Raw genomic sequence first — 20,418 nt, forward strand, 5'->3', positions numbered from 1 at the left:
CCCGCGGCCGCCAGGAGGGAGCAGCCGTCGGCCAGGAGGGAGCCGTTGCCCGCGGCCGCCAGGAGGGAGCCGCCGTCGGCCAGGAGGGAGCCGTTGCCCGCGGCTGCCAGGCCGGAGCCGGCGGCCATGAGGGAGCCGTTGCCCGCGGCCGCCAGGCCGGAGCGGTTCTTGTTGTCGCCTTCAACAAGAACTTTTAGGTAGAGAGCTGATGCCTCAACATTCACTTCATTGGCTTCCACCGTCACTGAAATAAAGACATTCGATTAATAAATTAAAATCCAAGAAGTGATTTTCAACTTCTCTAGACTTTTACAGTGCTTTGAGAATTCTCTGTTCATAAACTTAAAGCAAACACTTTCTTAATATTTGGCTTTAAAGATTTTAAATATATATGTTTTACTACAACACGACAGTACATACACCTCTCACGGTGTCCAATGATAAATACGCAGCAACTGTATACCTGAAATCTCATGGTCAATGTAGCTTAGACATTTTTTTGGAATCCAAACACCAAAAGCCAGACAAAGCATTAATAAACTGAACTAACCACATTATGACACCAGGACCCTAAGCCGTACACAAACTTGCATTTTTCCAATAGGGTTAAGCAGAACCTGCTCACCTTTTTTATACTGTCGCACAGACATGGCCTCATGTGAATAGTGAAGCGTAAGGGCCTTCTTTATAGAGAGGTCATTGGGAGGCAGATCTAAAGTACAAAAGAAATTTGGTGTCAGGAAGGAGCTCAGAAAATCTCAAATGTTAAATAGTCACCAATATTCTTACCTCTCATTCTCCTCTGTAGCCCATTAGCGCTGCTTTCAGTTGAGCCACCAACAGGCAAACAAGAGCCTATGGACACAGTCGTTTCTGTTAATCAAATGTTTTTGCTGTTTGATTGCACATAAGACAAACTTGTCACCGCTAAATGGTATTTCAGGAATTAAGAAATTAACATACCTAACTTTTGCTATACTCAACTACCAATTTATTGAATACAAGCTTCAAACAGAACAAATATAAATACCTTTGGTAAGCCAGACAGTCAGCACACAAATAAACAAGGCCCAAAAAGCACCCATCACTTCAGTCACCAACAGAAAATGCTACCTGTGCCACATGGCAGGTTAAATAACCCCATTGTGCAGTTATCACAGCTGTTGCTGATCAGCTCTAATTGGCTCTCTCTTCAGAGAGTCAGTGCTAGTTGAGATGCAGCCCTTTCCTGTGAAAAATATTATTCAATCTATCAGATCATAAAACTCTGAGAATGTTATATTCATGAATTTGAAGACTGTTTTTTGATGTATGTTAAGGAGCAATCATTTTAAATACAATCTCGCTTTAGCTCCAAACACTGACAATGCTCCATAAATGGGGAAAATGGAAGATTTCAAAGATACCCCTCCTTTTCAGACAACTAGTTGCAATGAAGGTTGTATTTGGGAGATGACTATAAAAGATGAACAGCTTCCAACCCAACACACTCAAGATTTTTTTACAAAAGGAAAAGTCTGGCCAAAACAATTTATTCTGATTTACAGTACTTCAAATTTTGCATTTTTACTCTACATGTATTCATCTGCTATAGTTACTAGTTACTTTTATGTCACAATAAAAAAAAAAAAAAAAAAAAGATGTCTATCGCCAGCCACTGTCATTAGAATCAAATGTATCCTCTGGACATTGGATACATGTAGCCAATTCCATAGCAATCCACCTGATAGATGTTGAGAGCCACAATGCCACTAGAGTTGCGCTTTATGTTCTGTCAACTTATAAAATACGACATATTATAACCCTGCACACCCACGGAGGTGTTTGCAGTTATTGTGTCTGATTAGAGCTACTAATGTTGAAGGAGCACAAAGCTATTCTGGGATTTATGTTAGGTCATCAACCTCCATGTACTAATGTGTAGTGATGTTTGTATGAAAGCTTGCGAAGCTTTGGGGTTTTCTTCCCGTTTGTGCTGACAAGAAGATTTGAAGCTGTAGGCTCAGTAAGCACAGTTACATCTGGTGATCTGAAAAACATATATCATCCATTCAAGACTGGAGCCAAACTACAACATTTAAATGTTGACAAAGGGGTAAACCTTTGACCTCTATAATTGTCAATGCAGACTGCACCAGAGTAACAATCTTAAATTGAGTTGTCCTCACAGCTTACCATACCGTGGTATTGTTTTTTTATCTTATACTTTAAGGACTGTATGATGAAAACCACAAGTTATACTCATTCAGTCTGTACATTCGTACACAATCATGTATGAGTCAGGCAATTCACATGAACATGTTGACTATGATAATACTGTAGAATTATCCTAATGAGAAGAGAATGAACAAAAATTTAAAAAAACAAACCTTGGTATGTTTTGGGTTTTAACAGCATATAGAAGAGCAAGCATGTTGGCTTAACTTTTCAGTATCAAGAAGGGTTACACTGTCCAAGTACAAGTTCACATCCCTCTTCCAAGGATGCATAATCCTCTAAATCTATCATTTCAACAACAGGAAATTTTAAAACAAAGGTTAAAAATATTCTTGGAACAATTTTGCCAGAGATGCCCCATCTCACAACCTTTAAATTGGATTCTAGATCCTGGGCTTGTTTGTATCACACTTCAAAGGATTACACTTAAGCCTGCACTTAAGTGGCAGTTTAAGAGTCAAAAGGTTTGTTTGTTTGGTGTGAAGAATGCGGCACATTTGTAAAGTGACATCCTCCCTACTTACAGTGAAGTGTAGGAGTGACATTTAAGAGCAGTTCTTTGGTGATCACGTCGGCTCTGCAGAAACAGTCAATTCGAGACAAGGACCTGTGTCGGCCACATTGCTCATATTTTTATTAGGTGTACGAATAAAAGTAAAAGTGAAGGAATTTTATCTTTCACTTTAAAGGGTAGTACTCCCAAGACCTGTGAATACATGTGGAGTTCCCCTTTAAGTCCAAAATATCTGTTGTCAGTTTCCAACTAAAACACACACATAACATCCAACAGGACGAAAAAAAAACCTCCTTGGCAGGTTTTAACAGAATTCAATCTCAGCACAGTTGGAAAAAAGAATAAAATGCTTTATTTTTATTTAACATAAATAAGCCAACTGTGACATTTGCAAGGAAATGTGTTTTCTCCACTCTGTGAGTGCGTGTGTCCTTATCAATATATTCCATAGCTGTGCTTCTTTCCATCTCTGTATCTGTCCAGGTAGCGTAGGGGCTGTCGATGAGGGTATTTGACCTGTGGAGGGTGGTACACTGGAGGCCGGATGAACTCAAACACTGGCTCCCTCATGTCTACAGGGAGAAGGTACAGCAGAGAGGCTTTATGGTTACCAGACAAGCGCACACACAACCTTGTTGTCCTAAAAACTCAGAAAGAAAAGGAAAATGTCAGAAGACCAAAGTTGCGCTTGATCTGTGAGCATTAGCGTGACTCACTGAGTGTGGTGTGAAAGGTGTCGGTGACAGATTCGTCCCACTGGCACTGGAAGAAGGACAAGCCTGCAGGTGTCATGTTGTCTTGGTGCTTTCTGTAGAAATCCATCGTCTTAAATGAGCGATCCACCAGAGAATGGCTACGGGGGAAGAGCCAACACATGCTTAGTGTCTAAGATGCTATACAAGAACATGCACTAACACGTATGCTTGACAATACAGTTTATAATCCTATGCAGCAGTGAGTGTACAAGTATATGTGAATGATGCGGTTATATTTCATATAGCTCACCATGGCGACGGCCTGACCTCCTCCTGGAAGTTGATGGGTCCGTCTTGCTTGAAGAGGACATAAATGTAGCGGTGGAAGCCCGTTCCTCGTGCAGGGAATGGGGGCATGTAGTGACACAGCTCTTCCCCGGCCTGCACTGCTCCGCCAGGTATGTTCCCTCTACAGAAACACAGGTCGTTTAAGGCGGTAGTTGTGGAAAATTCTTTAAATTGCATTTACTCCTTCTAAAAAAATCTAAATCAATGGATATGCAAATGCTGTCAACGTTTGACTGTTGGCCACAAGAGGTCTCCTGCTTCACTGAAAAGTCCACTCTTAGCGTCTGTGCACCGGAGGTTTCAAGTTTCCACATCGCTCCGATCACACTGTCAGCTGCATACTGGACCAGGATTGGCTCCAAACTAGCTGTGATGTCACAAAATCCTACTTTTACATCCACATGTAAGATGTAAGGTGAGCACAGTGAACTTCCCATCTTCAGCAGAGAAATGTGAAGACGCTCTTCTAGTTTCAAACTCAGCACTTACGTTATTATGCACAGTGAAGCTCAAATATCCAAGTGAAGTAAAAATAAACTTATTATATTTTTATTACAACTGAAATTCAAGATTAAGCATGAATTGAAAAAAAGGTAAATTGATGGCAACTGTAATTTATGTTTGTCATCAATTATTATAATCACATTTTTAAAGCTTTGTTGCACAAATTAAAGCACAGTTGACTTTAAGTACTCACACTAGCCAGTGGACGTATTCTGCCTCGTTATCCAGAAGGTGCTCATCTGAAAAAGACGATACATGTTTTTTTTTTAGGCGGCCCGTAAATGCTGAGAATCGATGAATATGTTGATTCATTCCTGAAAGGCCTCCTGTGGTAGCTGATGCTGACCTGGACAGGTGAGCAGAATGGTCCACAGGGAGCCCTCCTCCGCATCAAAGGCGATTTGAGGAACAGAAGAAGCCTAGACATACAGAATGCAGGGAGGGGGTGACGTGTTGGAGGATGCAGACAGAAAGTTTAACTTCAAGGGACCTTGGTCTTTAGAATATCAATTACAGGCTATATTAGGGCACTGTAAAACCTCCAGTCCATTTACGTACTTCTGTTGGTGTTAGCCGATTCCCATAATGCACTTGACCACTGTTGTCCTGGCTATAGCAGATCCGGAGAGAGACTTGAGGAAGGAAATATGCCATGGGGAAGAGATCCCTGAAGACTCCGTAGTGGTCGGCCAGTCTCTTTATATGAAACGGACCGCTGCTCTTCTCCCACCTTTCCTGCACTTGATCCAGAGGGATCTTAACTGGTGGGGTAAAGATGGGGAAAATAAGTTAATGAATATATTCACTTATCAATTAGATAAGATACGGTATTCCCCGTATCGTGAAAGTGTGTCAGCTTACAAGTTCGCAGACGACAAGCCCTCTCCAGCTCCACGTTCTTCTTGTTCTCCTTCATCACCTGCTTCCTCTCCCTCGCTTCTTTGGTCCTGCCGGGTCGATAGTACGGAAGTCCAATGTCCACTTTCTCAGCACCTGCAAACAAAGCAAAACCCTCATTTGCATTGTTGATTTCACAGGTTTCCTCTGGGACAAAATACAATTCTTGACCAATCGTTTAGCCATTGACAAGTTCCCACCACTGGAGAATCACCGTCAACAGTAGGTCCCTCCTTCGTGTCTCACCGTGCTCGGGGTCAGTCCTTTCCACGTAGCTCTTGTAGGTCTTCCACCAGGCAGGCCGGTTCTTTGCCTCCTCAGCTTGTTTTAAGTAACGAGTGTAGCTGCGGTACTTCTCTACTGACTCCAGGTTTTGAACGTCAATCTCGTCATTAGGCATTGGACCCAAAGTTGGTATCTGTCTGCAGAGGAATGCTGTTGTGTGGACACATCCCCAACAGTTAGTTAGTTACACAGCACTTCCTTCACCTTTCATGTTTGGTTCACACTGGCGGTTTACCTCTCTCTCACACACGCACACACAATAGGATGCTATTTTCTTGTTGGTAGTAAGTAACCGCTATGTGAGATAGGTAACCCTGTCAGTACTGACATTTCCTATTCCTGAGCTGGGTTTTGTATCTTGTTCTTATGTTTCCCTTTCAAAACAATACACCACGTTCAATTGTCTCATTTGTATTTGTAAGTTAGTGGAATGTCTTTCTCCACAGAAGAAGAAGAGAGCGTGGTAACGAATGTAACCTGTCGTACACGCAATACTGAATGGAGCCCGGGCAGGAATACCGGAATGTGAACACAATAGAATTTAGCAATGTCGTTACAATACCTGTCGAGACAAATGTCCTCGCATTATTGACCCCTAAATCTGTCCCAGTTCGCAGGGCAGCGACGCAAACTGTGCGCAGCGCCATCTTGGAGTGATTTTTTTCTTTTTTTCACCGGAAGATACGGTGGCCGAGAGAAGCAAAAAGAGTCCGAGCAAATGTAGCTTTATTTGTTTTCTGTAGTATTGACAAACCGTAGTCTGCTAGCAGACACTAACGATAACATATTATGTTACATTTTCTGTATTTTAGCACACATCTATCGTCTGGAATGAAAAAGAGAGCGGTATAGTTTTGGGTTTGTGATAATAATCAGTTACTTTTATACTTTTTAACAGGATTTATCTGCAATGTTACAAAACAGCAAATGAATGGCAGCAGACATCGAATGTTATTGTAAAAAATATAACACTGTAACAATACCAGTGTTACAATGTATCTCCGTGTATTACATGGTAGTAACAATGTAGTTAGTGTTAGACTCTAATTATCTCCGTTTCTCAATTTTCCCAACAGCACATGAAGGCATCATTTTTGCGTCTGTCGTCATCAGGGAAGCTTCGTCTGACGACATTCAGTATTCACACAAATGCCGTGCACGAATGTATTTATCTGTTGAGAGGGTAAGACAATATATTGTGTCGTTTTATATGATGTGCTTAAAAGTGAGCGCTTATTTACAGTCAAGTCACCAGACTGTTGTGATGTGTTGACTATTATTATTTGTCCCTACGTTCTACAGTAGCGAACGTCCACTGACCTGAATCCAGGCTAATGTTAGCAAACGTTAGCTCTTCTTTCTATTTGGCTAAGTTAATGTGCGTTACCATTTGGACTGAGCCTTGTATCGCTGCTTGTCCGTGGCTTTGCTGCTGCACGGTCTGATAACTGGCACTAACAAACAATTGGGGCTGTTAAATTGTTTTTTTTAACCCTTTTGGGAAAGTCTTTCTTTATCAATGGCTTACAATGTGATACTAACCTCTTATTACAGACATAATACACAGTTATTTTACATTACTGTCATGGTGCACGCATATGATACACTTATACGTTGGAGTTCTATCACATCATGACCAACCTCTTCCTTCTGCTCTCTTTTTCACAGAGATGGCTGCTCACCCTTCAGAGATGGAGTCTCAGAATTCAACCCTGAACTGCGTCATATGCCTGGAGCGTTTCCGGATCCCCGTCACCATCCCCTGCGGTCACACCTTCTGTCAAAGGTGCATCACCATTCACTGGGACACCAAGAGCAAGGCCGATATCGGACCTCGGTGCCCAATCTGCAACGAGGAGTTCGCCACCAGGCCCATCCTCAAGCGTAATGTGTCCATGTCGGTCTTGACCGAGGCTGCAAACAGCACCGGCCCCTCCTGCAGAGAGTCGCTCATGAGGGGAGGCGAAGGGGCGAGACCCATGCTACTGTGTGACCGCCATAAAAAGCCTCTGGTTTATTACTGCAGGCAGGACAAAATGTCTGTGTGCTGCGAGTGTGGCATCTCACAGTGCGTGAACCACGAGAAGGTCTTGTTGGAGGCCGAAAGGGAAAATCAAGAGGTAAAGTAACACGATGCCACCACGGTTGTGTAGCTGGTGTAACATGGATTGCCGTTCCATTCATGACTTACTGCGGTATCAAAGGGCACTGTGATCGTGACTATGTGAAGTGTCCAGTCTGACTCTGACGTGTGTTCTTTACAGCTGCTGCTGGAAAGGAAGAGTACGGAGGTCGGGAAACTCACTGAAGAGACGCAGAAAAGTATTGTGGACTTGGCTGAGAATATCAATCAAGCTAAGGTAAACCACAAACTGTTCCCTCTGTGAAAGTGGGTCGAAGGCTTAATCCAACTCCTACTGTGTGTTAAAGTGATCCCACCGTGACTTTTAATCAAATGTTTTTCAAGCGGTGTTGACTCTCACCTCCTGCTGCTGTCTGACACACATTTAAATAGGAATAGCACGCCCGCAAGACGTGTAAGTAAAACATGAAATGTTCAGGTCTTTGGTGACACAGCTGCAGATGAAGCTTGATATTGTAGATAAATAAAAAAGTCTGGGAAAAAAAGAATTCGGACTGGACACCGTTAACCACATGAGGCCAAATTCCTCAAAGCAGGCTCGAGGAATGATTCTACACTTTCCAATCAATAGGTGACTCTTCAGCAGACTTCTTCCTGGGTCAGTGTCAAGTTCTCCTCCCTGATTAAAACACTGGCTGAGAAGCAGGAGGCTACAGAGCTCTTCATTGAGGAGCAGAAAGAAGCTGCCATCGCCGAGGCGGAGGCACGGCTAGCTGAACTCGAGCAGCGCTCCCAGATACTACGAGAGAGCCAGGGACAGATAGCGGCGGTGCATGACCTCTCTGATACAGATCTCATCAAGGTTTGTACCTTTATGCAACCATTTGGCTCAAATGGAAAGACTGTTATGTCACACTATGACTATATTGCACTGAAACAGTGAGATGCCCCCTATCTACTAACATAAGGAGAGAAGAACATCATCAACCGCTAAATCATCGAGGCTTTCTTTTCAAATGCATATCTCTTCACAGGAATCGATGGTCCTAGAAGTTCCACGTTTCAAAGATATTCCCACAGATGTAACGCCAAACCTTCCAGAGCGATTGAACGGTGTCACCGATGTCCTTACCCGAGTCTCCAAGCTGGTGTTTGAGGACCTAGAGAAAGCTGTGAGCGCCGCTGTGGGTCCGGACGAAGATGGTAACACGATGTTTCCCTCGGTGGCAATTTAGCTTGAATTGCCAGCGGCTTGTTCCCCAATCTTTGCTCTGTGTTCTTCACATTGTCTTTGGCCTCCAGGTTCTCCTCAGGATAAGAAGCCGATGCTAGCTGTGGTTCCCAGTCCAGCCACTCCGTGCCACCCGGGTGGGAAGGAGGGCCTCAGCGCTTGTGAGTCCTTAGTACTAATTATCAACCTGATTCTCTGGTTCTTCTGGATGTAATTCATTTGCAGAAGCGCAGCAGGGTAATAAGCTCCAGTGTTTGGATGATATTAATTATGAAAAGCCAAAGTTGGGGACAGCAATGTTATTCCTGTGACCATAGATTGACTTTGTAAGTTGAAACACAAACGGATGCTAACACTGTGGTTATATCTGTTCCTGCTTCAAACCGTCTCATTCCTTTCTTCCGCATAACAGACCGGTGCGCTCTGACCTTTGACCCCCGCACGGCCAACGGGCACCTGTTTCTGTCCCAGGAGTACCGGAAGGCGGAGCACCTGACCTCCGGGCCACGCCCCGTCCCGGCCAATGAAGCACGCTTCGACCACACGTGGCAGGTGCTCTGCTTTCAGGGCTTCACTCGTGGACAGCACTACTGGGAGCTAGAGGTGTCCAAGCCCTGGGCCTACCTCGGGGTAAGGAACCTCGCATGTCGTGTTTGTACGCTGTTCTTTTGAGAGTGGTTCAGTAAAGCTCCGATATTCAGGAAAACTAGCCGAGTTGAACAGGAATCACGACGCGATCTTAAAGGGACGGTTCCCTCCAAAATCAAAAATCCATGTCTTTCCTCTTACCCGTAGTGCCATATTCATGCCATGTTTCGGTGTGAGTTGCCAAGTGTGCCGTAGAAATGTCCACCTTCTCTGAAATATAATGACAGTAAATATTACATATAATATTAAATATTAATATTAATATTAATATTATGTATATTGTTTACATGAGCACCAAAAGGACACAGGCAGCGCTTCTCCAAAAATCACGTCCAGTGTGAGCCCAGTGTTGCAATGAAAATCGTATGAACTTGCAAAATCCCGACATGCATCCAGTTACACGTGGAAACATTGGAGTTTGCAGATGACGCTACTCCGCTTTCTAGAGCCAGTAGTTTTGATTTGATTGGCTGATGGTCATGGATGAACGGGGGAAAGTCTGACAAACTTCTAGGATTAAAAAAAAATGATAATTGAGTCAGTTAAGAGGTACAGTTACTAAAAAAGTATTTTGCAGGTGAACCTTGTCTGCCATGCACAAATCTGCTGAGTGGTCGTTTTGGAAGACCCAGCCATTGCCTTTTTGTCATTAATATTGGTGTTTCTGCACAACAGGGTAGCACTTCATTTCTTTAGGTGATCATCTGACTTTTCCTCCAGGGTCTGCTTCCTTTGTGAGGCACACAATTCACTCCCCCCCCCCCCCGCTTCTCATCAGGTGACCTACGAGACCATCCCCAGGAAGGAGAAGGGCAAGCGGTGCATGGTGGGTATGAACGAGCTGTCCTGGAGCCTGCAGCTGGACCAGCATCAGCTCAGCGCCTGGCACAACGGCCGGCGGGAGACTCTGGCCGGCCTCTCGCAGCACAGCTGCATCGGCATGCTGCTGGACTACGAGGCGGGGACGCTCACCTACTACGGAGACGGGCAGACCAGGCTCCACGCCTTCCACTGTGCCTTCAGCCGGGAGCTGTTCCCCGCCTGCTGGATAGGTGAGGGGGTCAGCGTCACCCTCTGCTCCACATGAGCTGAATCATAAAAGGGAAGAAGGGACCTCAGTAATGAGAAGCACTATCAAACAAAGGCACTAGCAGACTCAACATAGAGGATCCCCCTTAAACATTTGGGAGGTTTTGTTTCTTTTCCTTTTTTTCCTTCTTTACAATAACTTTCTTCCGACAATGTTTTAAGCAGAAGAACTGACTGTAGTCGGCCTTCTACCCGCAAACTGTCCACCTGGCTGTGACTTATTACATAATTACTTACCACACAATAACAGCTAAGGAACTGGTCTCAAACTCTGGTCCCGAAGAGCCTCAGGGTTCTATTGTAAGGACGACAATACATCATTTCTTCACAGCATAGATGAAATAACCCTCATTTTAGGATAGACGTCTGCTTTCACGAAGGAAAAGCCCAATCCCCTCAACTCAGTGTGTCAGACTATTGTACTTTCACTACACAAAATTGAGTTTCCTTGTTTCACTGCAAGGCAATACACATTATTATGAAATCCATCGAGGGATTAGTTAGAAACCAGAGAGTACAGTACTGTGCCCGACTCTGGTCACCTCTGAAGAAATAGTTAATTTTTGGGAGATTTTTGGTAAAGAAGCTACAGCCAGTAGCCGGTTAGCCTAGCTTAGCATAAAGACTGGAAACAGTCTAATTAACGCATTACCTGGCAACCAGTGGAGACTACAGGAAGTAGAATAAATAGTCCACAAAACTTCCGTAAAACTACAACCTGTGGTTTTTACACTTTTTTTTCAACGAGTTAAAATCGGTGAGCTTTAGAGGTGCTGGTTGGTGACTTTTGTTACTTGTTAGGACAGAGCAAGGCCAGCTGTTTCCAGTCTTTAAACTAAGATTAGCTAACGTCTGATTGCTGTAGATTTATATTAAGCTGACAAACACCGAGTTGAGTCACTCTTATCTCAGCCAGAAAGTGAATAAGTGTATTTCCTCCTGGTGTAAGCGTCTCTAACTGACCACTGCCGGGTTTTTTTTTTTATTAAGTCTGCTCTTCTAATGTGGGGATGGAAATAGATGAAATCCTGCCTGGGCTACACTGGCACACACATATAGCAGTATGAGAAAGCCAGAGACCTTCTTGCATTGCTGTTAGAAGCCATTTGTTGAGGAATGAGTTAATACATCACCCTTGCTGTCTGGAAATTTTGGTTATACTTGAATTTTTAAAATTTTATGTTCAAGTACTGGCCTTCAAGTGGGGAAAAAAAGAAAAATTGCTCATTGGTGCACAAACCTTTCACAACTTTTTTGGTTTCTGGGCAGAATTCCGCCTCAGAAGAAAGTGAGCCAGTTCATAATGTTGTGCATACGGGACAATAAGCCACAGCAGGGTGTCGTGAATATAATTAATTTTATTAGACACTGTCCCGTTAAAAGTACAATGCCCTCTGTTGTACCATGAGCACCGTAGGTGGGCTGTACATTACTACTGACACTACAGGGCTGAGAAGGGATCTTGGGATTTTAGCACGAATGCACGATTCGTCCTGCCTGTACAGTTTTAAACCGTTGATGCTGAAAGTATTGTGATGGAATCTGCTGTAATGTACAAATGTTTCTAATGGACTTTGGCCTTTTAAAAAAAAAAAAAAATCATGAGCACTTAAGAGTGAATAGCTGTGACTTTGAGGCTCAGGACATCATGAGTCAGGATTTGGGAAGCTGTTGTGGATTTGCACAAGTTGTCTGAGACGCAGATGAGGACTACTGACTGAGGAGGGAAGAAGCACACTTCCAATGCCGTTTCAGCCTCGTGGCATAAAACATAACCCCTGGTGCACTCTCGAATATGTTTGTTGAGTACGCTGATGCACCGTGCTGTGTTTTTAGTGGAATACCCATCAATTTGTGATTTGGCAATGCTCGGTGTAGAAATAAAGGCAAAGAAAGTGTTTTCACATGAATCAAGATCCATTTAATAAAATCCAATGCATACATGCATGAGTTGAGATCATGCTTTGTTTTCCGTACTTGAGCCATTTTACATGAATTATTCAATAAATTAGTTTGAAATAAATACAGAGCTTTATTATTATTATCATACACACAGCCATGACAGAGCGAACAGGAGCCCGATGCATAGCATTCTGAGAGTGCAAAGAATCAGCCACGGATGTGCCACAGATACAGTATACAGATAAGTGACTAAGGAGGATGGAAGCGGAGAGACTCGGATACTGAGGTGCTCAGATCAGATTTAAAGACCGACCTCAAACTGGGGGGAGTCAAGACCACAACCACAGGAAGTAGAAACAGTGAGAAAGATCATCGAATGTTCATGTTCGTTTCTACAATGTACATAAGAAGAATGAGAGGTGAAGCAGGCTGGCGGTGAGTCTGTGACCATTTGTTTTCTCGAAATGTTCAGAGGCATGACAAAACAGGAAGTGACATCATTGGGTAACTGCTCTGCTCTTGCACATTGTAAAGATAATCCCTTCTGGCAGTGTGGTCGCCCTCGCTCTCTGCCTCTAATCCAGGATCAGGGATTGACTGCGTGGGCTCGACGCCGCTCTAATCTTTGTGGTCCTCTCGTCCACTGAAACACGTCAAAGCAGACCAGGCGGCACTGCAATCCGCTCCCTTTACAAAAGTTCGTTTTTCCTCTAGGTTAGTGTTCTCGAGAAAACATCTCATTTTGAAAAGTCTACATATTAAAAGCCTGTACACACAAATAATAGAAAAATAAAACACTGCATTCAGCTTGCCTCTGAATAGACTAGCAAAGTAATTAACATTGTTCGATTCATTCTAGTTTAATGAGACAGTCATAGAAAAAGCCTAAGTGAGTGTCACAACTCGGCTGAATCTGAAGTTTAGGGTGGCGGTATGATTCTTGGGACACCTGTAAGACAGTTGAATGGTAAAATAGCTCATCAGGTTACAAAGTTTTTGTCAACCACATTGAAGGAAAAAAAAAGCCTCTAAATCCAGACAACTCTGGCCTCAAAGGTCGCTACCAATACTTCTTATTACCATCAAGTAAAAGGTGCTTCTGTAGAGAATGAAACCCATTACAATATAGGAATAATTCAGATGAATGTGAAAAGGTGTAGGCTGAGGTGGGAAAGCAATGGAATGAAAAGGTGGAACCACATGGACTGATGAGGAAGATGAGAAAGAGGGATCCATGGTGAAATGGAAAACGTTAGCCTTCCTGATGTCCAGTTAATGGAATGGAAAACAAGGTGATCCAGTAGGACAGAGATAACAAAAGACAGAGAGCAGTGAGGGTGACATCAAGCAGGTCTACTGGTTCTTCTTGTCTTCTGGTGGGGAGTAGGGAGGAGGCTTGTCCTGTGGAGAGAGGAGAGTTATGGTTTGAGACAACACACGCTCAGTGAAATCTGGTCTGCACTTGCTGGCGCTCGATTGTAGAACTCGAGGATCGATTCGTTTCACTGAGCCATCCACAGAGGGTGCTTTATGGGCGGGAATTACAATTCTGCAACTATTGTAAAGATATTTAATAAAAGACCAGAAACAAATCTATCTAATTAAAAACGTTCTATTGTATATTGAGCGCCATCCATTCAAGCATTGCAAAAAAGGCCCGTCAGGTCGAGAGCACCCAAAAAGCACCTGAGCGGACGCCATCCCTTTATTTCTAGCGCCATCTGCTGGAACCCTCCAACACCACAGCTTCACTTATACAGCGCATTTGTGATAGCGCACAGCTTTAGACCGTTTCCCAGCCTTCATTCAATAAGCCTTGCGGTAAACAGGGAATGCCACATGTTATGCCTACTATGTCTACGAAGCTCCACAACTTGAGTATCGATTAATTTGATGATCTGTCATATTGTGTGCTACTGTACCACAAATCCCTTTTGAAATTAATCTTATTCAAGAGGGTGGTCTTTCAATTTGAGGGCATGACTCGTTGATTTTTACATTCAAATTTTGTAATGCTTCCCCTCAAAACCCTGCCCTTGCACTCAAATAGCCCGTGCTTTTTTCCACCCATAGGAGCGCACGGAGTAAGTGTGAGAAGGGCCGAGTCTGTGCAAGCAACAGTATATCTGAGTGCAAGCATACAGTTTGAGCAGAAGCAGAGCAAATGTAAGCATAAGCAGAGGCTATTTGAGTGTGAGGAAAGGGTTTTGAAGGAAAGCATTGCAAAATCTGAACATGAAATCAATGAGTCATACTCTCAAATTGAAAGACCACCCTCTTGAATAAAGATCAGAAAAAAAGCCCCAAAATATCCTTGCATCACTCCTTTACGTTGTAGTTCCTGATGCACAATAGATACCACCTCATCCATATTAGTGTGTTGCTTTCCTCTGAATCAGGCGGCAACCTCTGGGTCATGAAAGTGAAGCCAATGCAGAAGTGCCTTAAACCTCTCTACTGACCAGCAGGGGGCGATTCCTCTGATTGCAAAAAGAAGTCAGATTGTATAGAAGTCTATGAGAAAATGACTCTACTTCTCTCTTGATTTATTACCTCAGTAAACATTGTAAACATGAGTTTATGGTGTCAATCTCTAGTTTCAAGTCTTCTTCAACACAGCATGATGTTCATTTAGTAAATGATGGTCCATTTAGAGTCAAATAGACCATAAAGCAGGGTATGCTTTAGGGCGGGGCTACCTTGCTACAGGTCATTACCACAGCGTTGTCTGGTCAGGCAGTTGTCCGTGTTTTCATTTTAAAACTTTAAAATGAACCCTTTCACAGTGTGTCTTCAATTCATGAGTTATTTGTAACATTTTTGTCACCGAAAACTATCTTTTTCAGTGCTCAGTTTTTTAGCTCCACAAGATAAAAACAAGATATACAGTCTATGTTCTGAAAAGGCCAAATTCACAACAATGTCTCTTCAATGTCCGGATGTTTATGATAATATGGTGATTCTGGGTATTTCCTTACTTCTTCCCAGAGATGTAAACAATAAGGTGATCTCCTTTGGTTGTTGCCATGCAGCTTTTGCCTTATGTGACGGTGCTTGTTGTGATTGGCTGAACCCGTCTGAATCTATCTTGAAGCAAATAAAAGAAATTCGTAATTTCAGCAGAGTAAAATGTTTCCTTTGCATGTGTATTGCTACATTCAGTGTCGGCGTTCTTTTTATTATTGAGTAATCTGCTCATTAATTGTATTTTCATCATATATATATCATATCATATATATCGGTTTGTCTATAATATTGTCAGAAAATAGTGAAAAACTATAATTTCCCAGAGCCTAAGGTGATGTCTTTAAATTTCATAAAATCCTCACATTTTAGAAGCTGGAAACAGAAAATTGTTTGCTTGAAACATTATAGGATTAATTGTTTATCCAAATACTTATATAGTTATTTGACTAATTGTTTCAGCTACAATTCAGTGGTATATTTTCAAATTCCCTTAAAAATCTAGCTCTTAAAGGGAGGAACTCTTAGAAGAGTTAGAAACAAAAAGTAAATACCGATATCTGTAATATTGACCAAAACACTGGACAAAATATTAACAATAGCTGCATGCAGCCAGTTAAGAAATTGAAGGAAACCCTAAATAACTAAATGGAGAAACATAACAAATACTGGTCACTCTATAAAGGGAACAAGTGGCAATTCAACAGCTACTGTGCAAAAGGTGAGTGATGCTCACTAGCTCATACCAATATATAATAAATATCAGTATCTCAGCCAGGTGGTAGATAAATCAATGCAACATCAGATGTGTAGCAGAGGGACGGAGGGACCCCTACCTGTGGCAGGTACACGTGTGTAGGAGGCAGTGTGGCTCCGCTGGCGCTGGCTGCTGCCTCGGCTGCTTTGGCCTCCGCTGGGACAGAGAGGAGGAGTTTACGATCAATACCTGGGATATATTAGATGACTGAAGCTAAGCAAGCCTGAGGTACAAAGGGTGGTATAATGTGAGCGGGGGAAAGGAAATTAAAAAAAGAATTGATCATTGGCTGATCAACGCATTAACACCTGGAGTCAACTGGAGTCAGAGACTCTTTGCCAGGGAGCCTCACCTGCTGCTGAGGAGGGGAGGTCAGGGTCGTGGGGGGGCTGCTGGCCTAGAGGAGCAGAATAAGGAGGCGGAGGTATGTAGGCCGCAGACGCTTCAAACGCTGGAGGGTTGGGGTAGAATCCACCTGGATAGCAGATGCACAGAGCTGCAGATTAGACCAGCTATACACTGAACACTCTCACACGAGTTGAAGGAGATTTTTATCCAGGTGATAATGACAACGGCTGCGATTATTACAGCCCCTACCCGGTGGAGGAGGGTTGGGGTAGGAGTAGCCGGGTGGAGGTCCAGCAGGGTACATCCCGTTAGCAGGGGGAGGAGGGTAAGCATAAGCCCCGTTGGCCATGTAAGGGCATCCACCAAACCCAGCAGTCACTGGCTGACCTCTCGACGCTGCAAGAAACAAAGCAGCAAGAGAACCCAAGACATGAAGAAACAATGGAGACCAGTCCGCCAAAACGTCAGTCACTATAACAAGAATACAAGATACTGGTAATGTGGCTTTGTAAGCATACCCTGAGCTGCGACCTGCAGCATGTACTGGCCAAACTCTATAGCTCCTCCAGCAGCAAAGATGAGCTTGAACATAGCACTGCCCTCCCAGCCACCTGTAAGCGACAACACAAGGAGGGAATCCCTGAAGTTACTGTGTGCCCAACAGACTAACAGACGCAGAAGACCATGATCATGTGTAACCTAACAGTGAAACACATATACCTACCTCCAGGCTCTGAGCTGACGGTACCCTTGATGTAGTTGGCTCCCAATACAGGTTGCTTGATCTCACAGCCCTTTATTAGGTAAAAGGGCATCATGAAGGACTGCAGTGCGTCCCGCCCTTTAGCCACAAAGATCACCTGAAAGAAAACAACAGCAACTAACATCATCTCAGCACTCACCTGAACTCATGAACCCCACTCCCTTATAAGACTTGGGGAAAGCTAAACCAAATGTTGCTCATTAGTTGATTCAGAGTTCTACAGATTGTTGTGTACAAGCTGTCAACGGTGGCAGTAAGAGGCTGTGGCTGAATTACAGATAGGACATCTGGGTCATGTCTCTCACCCGGTATGGAGTTAGGTAGATGCTGCCCTTCTTGCTCTTTCTGAAGGCTTCAGGCAGACTGTCCGCATCGCAGAAGACAAGCTCCACGTTATCATAGTTCATCAACACACTGGGGACAGAAATTGACACAATCAGTGGATCACACGACACAACGATGCAATGATTTCTATCACATCCTTTTTTCAATGTACAAAAAATAAATAAAATGTATTTGATAAACAGTATGACTGAAACCCCACTACCATACTCTTTCACTTTAAACAGCTTAACAAATTTGATCACTGGGTTATTGTGCAACTGTCTAGTTACTATACATGGCCCATGAGTTGGTTTCAGCAAATATAACCAGAGTAAAAGGATTAGGCCATCCAGTGACAGGGCTTACTACTGGTTCTGGGTTAGCTGTAATGGGTTTATCATTGCGCTCCTCTATGTTCGAGAAGAATCTGTCACCGATGTTCATGTAAACGACTCGCTGTGACTTGGTCTGGACGGCGCAAAACAAAACAAACGTTTTATAGTAGAGCGGGACAGAGTGCAGGTGGTGACGACAGGAGGCAATGCAGCAGTCAATGCTCCGGCACAGTTACAAAATGATTAAGTAACATGTCACCCTCGACAGGTTTGTCTAAATGTAACGTTTACAACAAGTAAACATGGATGTAACCACGCGAAGCCTTCTACAGCTGAGCGCAGTGATGCTATAACAGGTTGAAGGCCACGAGTCCGAGACCCCGGTTCCGTAAGAAGCAACCCGAATATTCTGTTAACAAACATGGCGTTTTAAACATATATGTGTGTATGTTTGGTGTCGTTTTGCACTGATCATAAGCCACTCTTCAATTATGATTATGTACCATAAAGCACTTTGTTAAAATGACAAGTATAATTACACCAGGTTGTATGACAAATAAGCTAACCGATGCTAAAAGTTGCCATTTGGCTGAAGTTAGCGCACAGTTAGCAGTAGTTAGCTCTCGTTACTTGATATGCATGTGGAATTTGCAAGCCTCTGGCTGGCATGTAACGTTAAAGTATCTTCTCCAATGAAGTTATCAGAGACACATGTTTGTCTTTAGTTTTAAATGAGTATGGTGTGACGCGTAAAACGTGTCTGTGTAGTTAACGGTAACCGCTAGCTAGCCCCGTTGCACCCGCTACCTTTCACTGTTGTTGATGATGACTCCGCCGGACTCCGAGTGGTTCTGGTTCAGAGTCATGTCGACCGGCCTCCAGACTCTCCGACGACTAAAAGATGACCGGTTGTGTTCCTCTGCCAGACAACGTATCTACGGGCCTTTCTGCCGCCTCGGTAGCTTTCCTCTCTGCGTTGTAATAACAGTTGTTTGTGAAAATGCTGCTCGGTTCTGATGTTGCACCTGCCCTTCCGCCATTCGCGTGAAACGCCCACCGTGTGACGTCACGCGTCCTTAAAAATTAAATGCGTTTACCTGGTTTTTTTTTACAGCCTGTTGTTTATTGAAAGAAAATTTGTTTTAATTTTTCTGAAAAAGTACCCATTAGGTTTATTAAATAAATATTGAGTTAGTTTAAAATGTATTGAATTAATGGTGAGAAATAATGTTTTCTTTGCGCAGTTGTTAAGACTACTACTACTGCTACTAGTTTAGGATGGGAATATAAATAAAGGTTAAATAAAAAATAATTAAAAGAAGAAGAAGAATGAAAATAAGAAGATCTTTTTTAAACCCACATTAATAAACATAAATGAATGGCTGTGACATGCATTAAAACTACTTTGTAATTTGTACTCAGAGTATGTTGAATGTAACACATTCTGTTAATCAAACAGGAAAAAGAGAAATTATACTGTGTTAACTTACAATTCATGTAAACATTAAAATATGCCACAAAATGTTTCCTCGTAATGCATCTGAATGCGTACATTTGTATCTACCAAACGTTTCCATTCTGTATGTGTGTTTAAATGCATCTATTGTTAGTTTGACTAATATCGGCACATAACAGTTATTGATATATGTTTAGTGCATATCCAGTAGAAGGCATGTGCCTCTTACAGTAAGAAACAGCTCTTCTCAGAATGTGTCAAGGAAAGGAGAGCGGTCAGGTTGCAAAAGTACCCGCATGCTTGTGAAAGATGCAAGAAGATGCAACTTCATGGTGTGGGTTGGCAAACAATAGTGGAGGTCTGTCTGGCCCTCTCTTTGTCTCTCTCTCTGACACACACACACACACACACAGTCCCAACCACAAAGTGGGACTAAATGGAACTGACCTTTTTTTGTGTCAAATTATATAAAAAAGTAAGTTGTGTCAAATTTAGTGGGTTTGGACTGATGGTCAGACAAAGCAAGTCATTTCAGTATGTTGCTAGTTGGCGCCAAAATCTAAATAAATATTTTCTTTTTTATTGTCATTTTCCAATAAAGATTCCATAAAAATGTATTTAACATCCTGCTCTATACAGCTAAGAATTCTCACTTTACATTTGCAGTATATCCTCTATTTATATTCTTTAACATCAATACACTCACACTACATTTTTTTTAAATGGTGAAGGGTTAGTGTAAGAGCTAGCAAAACGAACTATACAGAATCAAAACATATATTAAAATTAGTATAATATATGTAATTGGTCATAGAAAAGATGATACTGATATACAGTTGTGTGAAAAAGTGTTTGCCCCCTTCCTGATTTCTTATTTTTTTGCATGTTTGTCACACTTAAATGTTTCAGATCATCAAACAAATTTAGATATTAGACAAAGATAACACAAGTAAACACAAAATGCACAAAAGTTTTTAAATTAAGGTTTTTATTATTAAGGGGGGAAAAAAATCCAAACCTACATGGCCCTGTGTGAAAAGTGATTGCCCCCCCCCCCT

General features: G+C 42.7%; 3 protein-coding genes across 3 annotated transcripts; 1 reads left to right on the forward strand and 2 right to left on the reverse strand.

The window, feature by feature from the left end:
- Window positions 1–3,062: 3,062 nt before the first annotated feature.
- mrpl38 (mitochondrial ribosomal protein L38) lies at window positions 3,063–6,140 on the reverse strand. Its single transcript, XM_031843679.1, has 9 exons — window positions 6,023–6,140; window positions 5,422–5,610; window positions 5,140–5,271; window positions 4,837–5,039; window positions 4,625–4,697; window positions 4,472–4,517; window positions 3,737–3,895; window positions 3,448–3,584; window positions 3,063–3,303 (listed from the first exon to the last, which is right to left on the reverse strand). Exons 1-9 carry the CDS (start codon window positions 6,105–6,107, stop codon window positions 3,167–3,169), a joined length of 1,161 nt encoding a protein of 386 aa, XP_031699539.1. The 5' UTR covers window positions 6,108–6,140; the 3' UTR covers window positions 3,063–3,166.
- A 420-nt stretch (window positions 6,141–6,560) lies between these two features.
- On the forward strand, window positions 6,561–14,875 carry trim65 (tripartite motif containing 65). Its single transcript, XM_031843853.1, has 8 exons — window positions 6,561–6,643; window positions 7,129–7,580; window positions 7,725–7,820; window positions 8,175–8,405; window positions 8,578–8,746; window positions 8,846–8,935; window positions 9,187–9,404; window positions 10,201–14,875. The coding sequence occupies exons 2-8, from the start codon at window positions 7,131–7,133 to the stop codon at window positions 10,507–10,509; spliced, it is 1,563 nt and encodes a 520-aa protein (XP_031699713.1). The 5' UTR covers window positions 6,561–6,643; window positions 7,129–7,130; the 3' UTR covers window positions 10,510–14,875.
- wbp2 (WW domain binding protein 2) lies at window positions 12,410–18,949 on the reverse strand. The gene is made up of 8 exons (XM_031843854.1): window positions 18,712–18,949; window positions 17,551–17,659; window positions 17,207–17,342; window positions 17,001–17,093; window positions 16,732–16,878; window positions 16,487–16,609; window positions 16,214–16,290; window positions 12,410–13,814 (listed from the first exon to the last, which is right to left on the reverse strand). Exons 1-8 carry the CDS (start codon window positions 18,768–18,770, stop codon window positions 13,767–13,769), a joined length of 792 nt encoding a protein of 263 aa, XP_031699714.1. The 5' UTR covers window positions 18,771–18,949; the 3' UTR covers window positions 12,410–13,766.
- Window positions 18,950–20,418: the final 1,469 nt, after the last annotated feature.

Source organism: Anarrhichthys ocellatus, unplaced genomic scaffold (genome assembly GCF_004355925.1).
Source record: "Anarrhichthys ocellatus isolate YVR2014 unplaced genomic scaffold, GSC_Weel_1.0 scaffold4, whole genome shotgun sequence".
Taxonomy (NCBI): Eukaryota; Metazoa; Chordata; class Actinopteri; order Perciformes; family Anarhichadidae; genus Anarrhichthys; species Anarrhichthys ocellatus.